Source organism: Corvus hawaiiensis, chromosome 10, assembly GCF_020740725.1.
Source record: "Corvus hawaiiensis isolate bCorHaw1 chromosome 10, bCorHaw1.pri.cur, whole genome shotgun sequence".
NCBI lineage: Eukaryota > Metazoa > Chordata > Aves > Passeriformes > Corvidae > Corvus > Corvus hawaiiensis.
Genome location: NC_063222.1, coordinates 19,152,716 through 19,161,237, shown reverse-complemented (window position 1 = coordinate 19,161,237; position 8,522 = coordinate 19,152,716). Strand labels below are relative to the sequence as shown.

At 57.5% G+C, this 8,522-nt stretch overlaps 1 protein-coding gene across 1 annotated transcript; it reads left to right on the top strand.

Moving 5' to 3' along the window:
• Nucleotides 1-3,136: 3,136 nt before the first annotated feature.
• NPPC (natriuretic peptide C) lies at nt 3,137-6,995 on the top strand. Its single transcript, XM_048315036.1, has 3 exons — nt 3,137-3,388; nt 4,803-5,124; nt 6,545-6,995. Exons 1-2 carry the CDS (start codon nt 3,296-3,298, stop codon nt 5,109-5,111), a joined length of 402 nt encoding a protein of 133 aa, XP_048170993.1. The 5' UTR covers nt 3,137-3,295; the 3' UTR covers nt 5,112-5,124; nt 6,545-6,995.
• Nucleotides 6,996-8,522: the final 1,527 nt, after the last annotated feature.

Sequence of the window (8,522 nt, the reverse complement as noted above, 5' to 3'; positions counted from 1 at the left end):
TAGATCACTGGCTGTTCACTGCTACAGTAGCAGCTTACTTCAGACTCGAGTCCATACTTCTATCCTGTGAACCTTCTCAACATCCTCCTCTGCAAGATGCCTGGAACCTGGCTCCTAATTTCAGCCAGGAGAGCCAGGGCCCCAGTGCTGCCTGGCAGGATGCAGCCTCACCCACAGGCATCGCTCACCCATTCCTTGTGACGGGGCCAGAACACCTCTTGCTGCTGTCACACATATCCCCATGACCCATCTCCTCCCACTCTCCAAATCATGCTGGCACTGGTCACACTTTGATGGAACCCTCTCCATCCTCAGGCAGGGGACATGTGTGCCCTCTCTCACACACACAGTCTCTGCTCCCTTCCCCACTCCCTACACATCGAAAGTTCCCATACTCAGGGCTCACCCCACTTCACAAATATTCAGCAGCTTCTCCCCATTTTTATCGCCACAGCAGCCCATTCCCCATAATCCAGCTTCGACACTGGTATTCCTCAGAAGCAGGCCAGCCCTGGAGTCCCTCTCTCCTCCTGGCTCTCTTTGGGCCCCTGGGCACGATGGGGAGGGGTGTCAGCCCCTCCAGCTCACCCCACAGGTCTCCGTCCCTCCTTGTGCAGCTGTGCAGGATCCTCTTTACTCTCCAGTGCCTGGGGAAGACCCCTGTGAGCCCAGCCCTCTCTCTCCACTTCTCATTTTCCACACATGCTCCAGGTCTGCCAGTTCTCATCCTGGCTGATCATCCCACAGGGCTGTGGACTAATGAAGGTCCATCCCTTTAAGGGTTAAAAATTTTCAGGCCCCCACCCCACCAAGCAAAAGAGTTTCACACTCTTAACCCCTTCCTGCACACCTCTGCTCCCCGCTCATAGCTTTTGCCACGCCATCGGATCCGATCTGGTTTGAGTTAAGGCTTTGTGTGCGCCCCGCTCTGACTTCGGCAGAGTAATTTGAATAACAAGGCTAATTGGATTTATAAAGCACAGCCCCCCCTTTCCCCCCCTCAAACCCGAGGCTCTGCACAGTGTGACAAAGAAAACACACTAATGAAAACCACGCTAGCGAGAGCCGAGGGCAGGGACGAGCCTCCTGCGGGCAGGCACTGGCTGAGACCTGACCGCGTTGTGGCATTTGTGGCGATGCTCTAATCCGCCGGGGCGAGGGGCTGCTGGAGCAGCTCCGGTACCGACCCCACCAACTGCAGCATGCGAGGGGGGCTGGTGGCAAGCGAGGCGGCCCTTGCTGCCTGCATCGTGACATTTCTCCGCAGCCGTCTGTCTCCTTCCCCATCCCGGGTCCCCCGGGAAAAGCCACGGGGCAGGCTGCCCACAGCATCGGGGCAGGAGCCAGCACAACCAGGACGATGATGGCAGGATTCTGTGGGGGCTGCTGAACTGCTGGTGGCCTCGGGAACCCCGACATCCCCAGGCTGTGGAGACCCAGGGCTCAGCTGCCTGCTGCTCCCCTTTCCCCTGCAGAAGCCTTGCTGATGGGGGTAGTGGCGCAGAGCCCCCCATTCCTTGCACCCTAGAGAGGCTGGATGTCACATTTCAGCTACACTTCGTGTGGGACAAGGACCGAACCCCAAGAGAAGGGGCCTCTCTGTGCTTCTTGCCTGCACCCACGGCTCTCTGGCACCCGGGGTCGGCTCTAATCCCGGCTCCATCACTTCACTCTGCCTGCACGCAGACAAATGCCCAAGCACAGCTTCACACTCAAAAAGGTCCAAGTTGTCTCCACCTGGCAGGCACAATGGAAAAAACGCCGAGACCTTCTCCTTCCAGCTCCCGTTCACATGGAGCTGAAAAGCCAATCTCCTTTGAAGTGTCCCGTGCCCAGTAGCCTGGGCTGTGGAGGAGGAAACATCTCCCTGCTCCTGAGTGGTGATACTATGGACCCCCAAAGAGCCATGGTCCCCCAGCAGGGGCAGCTCCCCAGAGATCTGTGGAGCAGCAGAGCCCAGAAAGACCAGGATACAGAGCAGGAGGAAAGGACCAGACGAGAACGGACTCCAGGGACAGGGGGAAGAGCAGAGAATGTTTCCCTGGTCTCAGGGAAAGGATTTGGGGTGCAAATCTGACTTAATGCAATCCATCCCTGCATGCTTCTGCAAAGAGAGGGGTGTCTTTCCTCTGGCCTCATGCCAATAAGAGCATTCCCCCTGGACAGAGGGCCAGGGACAGTTCTCAGCTCCATCAGTAAAAAGCCAGCAGAGCACCAGAGCTGCCCAGTGCCAGCCCCAGCAGCAGCAGAGGCACAAATCCTGCCCTGCCAGCCAGTGAAGGGGAAGGCTGAGGGCAAGGGGCCTCCTCAGAGGCCCTGCGATCCACTGGGGTTAATCCCGGGATCACATCTTTCTCTGTGCCCTCTAACTCCAGGAGCAGGTCAGAGGAGGCCAGGCTGCATAGCCCTGTGGTGGGTCAGCCAGTGAGGTCCAGTCCCCAGAAGGGACCCTGTGACACTGACTGTGCCCTGAAAAGGACATCCCCAGGGTGCTCGAAAAGCCCCATCTCCAGGGCCAGGGACACCATTCAGATCCTCCCAAAAGCAGAGAGAACACATCACCCCGCCCAAGCCGAGAGACCCACTTAGCTGCCCTCAAGAAGCACCACTGCCCCCTCCATCCCTTCGTGTCCCCAGCATCCCTGTCATGGAGAGCAGTGGCCCTGCTCCTGCCACGCAGGGACCTGGGAGGCACAGTTTCTGATTTAATTTTGGATGTGGGGGAAAAAAAAAAAAAAAAAAAAAAAGGTGCTTTTTGCTCTCATTCCTGTCTTTTGGGATTAACCCCGCACCGGGACCACCCCCCTGCCTGGCCCGTGTTCTCCGCGGGAGGTCAGCAGGGCAGTGCGGGGAGCGGAGGGGCCGTGGGGCAGCCGGCATGGGAGGGCAGGCAGCTTGCAGGGGGTCCGGGGGCGTTTGGGGGAGGGCGGGGGCATCCGGCCAAATGCCCCCCGCTTTCCCTTTCGGCTCTCCAGCTCCCGGAGCTGGTTGTCTTGTGTCATTTGTTACTGCCGGGGGAGATGGGACACCACCACCCCCCCTTTAAATTCCTGCTATTGTGGAGTGCAGACCGGGTTGGACCTGGGTGTTTAGATGACATCACCGAGCAGGTTGGGTTATAAAATGAATGAAGCAGAAAGCAGCCCAAGTTCACTAGCTCGGCACTTCGCAGGCGGCAGGAGGGACCTCGGGGCTCCGCTCTGAACTTTGACTCCCGTCCCGTCCCGTCCTCTCCCCGGGGCTGCCCTCGGCTCCCCGCTGCCCCCCCGGCCCCCCTCCCGCTCGGCCCCGCAGGATGCAGATCTCACCCTTGCTGGCTGGTGGACTTTTACTCGCGCTGCTCTCCGTCAGGCTGGAGGCGAAGCCGGCGTCTCAGCTCCCACAGAAGGTACGGCTGGAGCTTTCTCCGGCTCTTCCTCCTCTCCCGGTCCCGCTCAGAGTCCTAACGGCACAGGGGGAGACGTGGGGTGACAGTGGGGTGCCAGATTCAGTGCAGAGAGGGGTTCTTCTCTCCTCATGTGCTGTTTGACTGCAAGAGGGACTCCCTGCTTCTCCAGGCTGTCCCGAACGTCCGGGGACGTCAGCCCCAAACCAGAGGCTGGAGTGGGATGCGGTGTGCCCCGTACCCCGCGGGATCGGGGCAGGGGAGGGTGGCAGTCTGCTCCTCGGAGTCACCCTGGGGACCCCTCTGTGCCGGGCACGGGGAAGGGGGAGCAGAGCCGGAGCGGGGCGGGCAGCAGGTGCACGGTGGGACAGGATGCGAGACCGGAGCCCTCCGGGCAGTCCCGACCAAACTGGCCAGGCAAGGGCACAGAGGTGTGTGCCCCTTCTCCCGGTGTCCCGCGGGGAAGGGGTGCTCCAAATGAGAGTGTCCCAGGGACCTGGCTGTCCCGAGATGCTGAGGAGGAGGGATGTGTCCGAGGCCACCGACACTGGGTGGCACTGCCCCAAGGTCTGGGCACAGAGGTGGGGACATGGTCTGACGAGTGCCCCAGGACAGCAGTGGGATAGGAGTGGTGGTGTTCCTGTATGGAACTGGGGTGCAGGCTGCAGAAAAAGAGTTGATACAGGGGGGTGTTGGGAAGATGAATGAGGATGAACATTTACAGGGCTTGGTGGGCAGCAGCTCTAAGCAGGGAGAGAGATGGGAGGCCTGGGAGATGGGGGGACAGTAAGGAAGGAGGTGTGTCCCCCCAATTGTGGGTCAGGGAGGATTGGGAGGACACAAAGAGTATTAACTAGGGGAGGGAGCAGCAAGGAGGGGGAACCCTGATCTCCCCACCACTGCTGGGGACACTCTACAAGGCAGGGGTGCCGGGGGAGCTGTGGGGCAGGACCCCTCCCCATAATCTGAAGAGGTTTGTAAACTGGTGAGGGATGCAGTGACCGAAGGGGTCTGAAAGGAAAGGACCTCCCAGCTTTCACGCCCCTTCAGGTTATGGGTGGGGGCGAGGACGGGACGAGATGGGACGACGGGATAGTGACAGCAGCACAGCTGGGGGGTGCAGCTGTGGGATGGAGGGGAGGTGTGGGATATGCAGTGACCGGGACAGGAAGACACCGCTATGGTGTGGGTCAGGGGAATGCTCTGACCCCGGGGAAGGGAGCACACATTTAGAGAAGGGAGAAGATACCCTGGGCACAGACGCGGGGTGATGGACTGCACTGCCGGGCACAGACCCAATCGCGAGTTTGCATCGCAGAGGGGATACACCGACCCCCGTGCGCGTCCCTTGCGGGGGTCCCCAGCGCTGATGGGGATCGCTGGGGACGGCGGCGCTCTGACCCTCTCCTCCCCACAGGCCTCCCGCGGGTCGGCAGCGGCGGCGGCGGCGGCGGCGGCAGCGGCAGCGGGTCCGCCCGAGTCGGCGGAGCGGGAAAAGGAGCGGGAGAAGGAGCGGGAGAAGGAGCGGACCGGCGGCGGCGGCGGCTCGGGCCCGCGGGAGGCGCGGGAGGCGCGGGCCGAGGCGCGGGCGCGGGCGGGCTGGGCGCGCCTGCTGCAGGACCCGCCGGGCCGCCGCCACAAGGGCCTCCACAAGAAGGGCCTGGGCAAGGGCTGCTTCGGGCTCAAGCTGGATCGCATCGGCACCATGAGCGGCCTCGGATGCTGAGGGACCCCTGGCGGTGAGTGCGCAGCCGGGCCGGGATGGGGCCGGATGGGGCCGGGATGGGGCCGGGATGGGGTCGGGATGGGGCCGGGATGGGGCCGGGCGGCTGCGCTCCGGTACTGTGAGGGATGCGGAGGATGCGCTGCCCTGTGAACGCGAGATGCCAGCGGGCGGGACTGCAGGTGTTCATCCCGCTGAGCCTCGCAACCCCCGGCATTGCAGGCGGGCAAAGAGGAGGACCCCAAAGTCCGCCTGAATTGCATTCCCGTCTGGAATCCACCGGCCCTCCTGCTGCCTTGCCCTGCAGAAGGATCAGAGACCCCAGCTGCTCCCGCAGCAGCTCAGACTGGATCCCCCCTAATTTGAGCTAGACCCGTAGGCTCCGGGGAGGATGCAGGAGGAGCTCCTGTGCAGCCACATGTTCCCAGTTGCCCCCTGTGCTTGACACACATAGGTGACTATGGATAGGTGTTAGGAGGGCAGGGTACCCCTTGTGTGCCTGCAGTGGGAGGATTAGTGAAGCTCCTGTCAGCCATGCTCCAGTGCTTTTAATTTAAGGAAAAACAATACACAAGTTCCCCAGGTGCCTTCTAGGTGTGGTGACAGCCAAGAGTAGCACTTTCCTAACTACAGCTTTGCATCCAAGCAAGTTATGGGAAGCTGGGAGAAGTTCTTCCCACAGTGTTTCAGTCACTGCTTAGCAACCAATGGGCGAAGTAGTGTCACTTGCCCAAAGTGATGGGTTTGGGAAAAACATGGCAGTGCCTCCCCTGCCAGGTCTCCCTGAGGGTTCTGGGGGCAGTAAGGCACTGTTCTGGCCTAGCCCTGCCAGCAGGACACACACAGATGAACTCATGCTGCAGCCCAGGCCATTCACTCTTCTTCCCGTGGCACAGCACTGCCCCACTCACAGGGACATGCCCGGCCCTGCAGTAACATAACTGGGCACAGAGGGGACTGGATCCAGCTGCTCTGCAGAGTGATGGCAATAGCACAGCCCAAAGGTGCCCACAGGATGCCATTGCTGGTCAATGGCCTCTCCTGAAGGGATGGGTGCTCTTTCTCTCCTCCCTTATGTAGAGGCTCCTCAATATTGCCAAGTAGTGCCAGCTCAGGGCTCCAAGAACACACGTACCCCATGCAGGCAGCTTACAGCCACTCCCTCTCACTAAACTCATTAGGACAAGAAAAAAGCTCCAATAAACACAGGGGCAGGAGGAGCAGCAGCTTCCCTCAGCCTCTCCACTGAACACCAGCCAGAAAGCAAAGGGTGCACTTCTTCCTTGCTTTAGCACAAGCAAAAAAGCTCAGGGATGGCTTCTGCTGAGTTCAGCATCCCCCAGGCCCAGGTTACTTTGGCAGGGGTTTTGGCTGGGTATGGGTAAGGGGTGCTGTATGGCAAGTACTAACAGGCACTTTGTTCTTGTTCCTCCCAGGGCTTTGAATCTGTAGTCCACTTTATCCTACCATGTGCGGCCAGGCACGGCCATCCCCCAAGCAACACCTAGAAGAGCAGGGACCCTCTTGGAATGGACAAAAGATGTGGCTGTGTTTTTCTTTTTGGTACGAGGAGTCATGGCACCAGCTGTTTTGGTTTTGTTATTTTTTTAACAAGTGCTCTCTATCTTATATATATTATATATACAAACACTCACCGAGACAAGGGACAGTGCTTTTCCAAGAGACTGATGAAGCCAGCTGTATAACGTTGCTGTTTGTAAATTCATGTCATGCATAAATGTATTTATGTTGTAAAGCTATTTATATATTGTTTATAAAGAGATATTTATAAAAAAATTATTTATGTAACTAAATGAAAAGTCAAGCATTGTAACATTTTTTGTCCTAAGTAGTTGAAAAACTTTAAAAAAAAAATCATTCCATGTGGCATTTTGTAACCTGTCTTTATTTAAAAATTCACATACAATTTAAATGTCAGATTGATTGATTTCAACAGAGCTAAAGAAGAAATTGTTCAAATGTTTTAGAAAAGTCAGGAGTGAGAGAAAGGCCAGCTGATATTTTAAGCTTTGATCCCATATGCAAAAGTAAACTTGTGCCCAATCCTGTGATGCTCTGATGGACTGAATCCTGCTCGGCACTGCAAGGCTCTGCAGACCCCAGCTGAGCTCCCTGCGAGAGCACACGGCCTTGGGCAGCACATCCATGCCCAGGTCCCAAATGGCACCCATGGAAATGAGCCCACCATGGTTAACAGCCGAGTCCTGGATCGACAGCAGTGTGACAAGGGCAGCACCTGCCCTAGATGGGCTTTAACCACTTCCAGTGCAAGTTGCAGCCCATAACTACAGTTCTGTCACTGGTGCTGGATGGAGACGCCATCCCTGCTCACAGCAACAAAGAGCCTGTGCTGGATCTGGCCCCTGGCTGCACTGGTGGGGGCAGAGCTTTGTGCCTGAGGCACTGCTATTCCAGGATCCAGTGGCCCATTTAGTATCTTGTTGATATTCCCATTCTCCAGCCCTTTGCCACTAAGCTGTAAAGTCCCTTCCTCCAGCAGAGATTTATTTAACTGAGCCAGGGACAATACGTAGACAGACCAAAATATACTGAGAGCTGCCTGGTAAGGATTCATGGACACAGCTGTTGCTACAGCTTCTTGCTATGTAAAGTGCATGAAATAAATCGTTAAAATGACTCGGAGCTCTAAAGGAAACAGCAAGTGAGGGGGCGGGGAGAGCAGTAAACACGCAAACTCCTGCTTGAAGGCTCTTTGGTCTCATTCTTCAAAGAGGCCTTAGAAAAAAAAGAGTGGCAGGTGCCCAGCTGTGACAGGAGTCACAAATTACGCCCTTGCCATTGTAGTGGGCTGGGAAACGACAAGCATTATGCTCTGCTGGGCTCCGGTGCCTAGGACAGGGCAAAAAGAAAGTCACCAAGACCCAGAGGCAAAGCGATCTTTTTCCTTAGCAACCACCAGGAAACCATAGAAACCTCCAGCCAGACTCATCCCAGCTCTGACAGAACACTGGGTGCACAGAACAAGAGGATTCATCCAGACACCTGACAGCTCAATCATCAGGTTAGGAGCATGCAGGGGATGTTTCTGACCTCTCATGAGCATGGGCTCCGTCAGAGACAGGTACCCACCTCACAGCACCCACAGAGTCCAGCTGGATGGGGAGCAGCAGCTGACGGACCACGTAAGATGTTGCCTATGGGCATCCCTCCTCCTGGCAGGGAGGGAGGCAGGATGGGCAAGTGGCAGCTTCCATAGGGAATGACAACCCGCTGTAAGGGCTCTGTAAGTCAAATACACCTGTGAAGGTCACGCTACCAGCTCCACACATCTTTAGAGGGAAGGACAGGCTCCTCAAGAGATGCCCATTAGAGGGGATTTTCCACTGTCACCCAGCAAACCTAAGGGACAATAAGGAATCACTTACTGTGCAG

Coding starts and splice junctions, on each gene's coding strand:
- NPPC (XM_048315036.1), top strand. CDS start 3,296: ATGCAGATCTCACCCTTGCTGGCTGGTGGACTTTTACTCGCGCTGCTC. Junction 3,389..4,802: donor CGTCTCAGCTCCCACAGAAG/GTACGGCTGGAG, acceptor TCCTCCCCACAG/GCCTCCCGCGGGTCGGCAGC.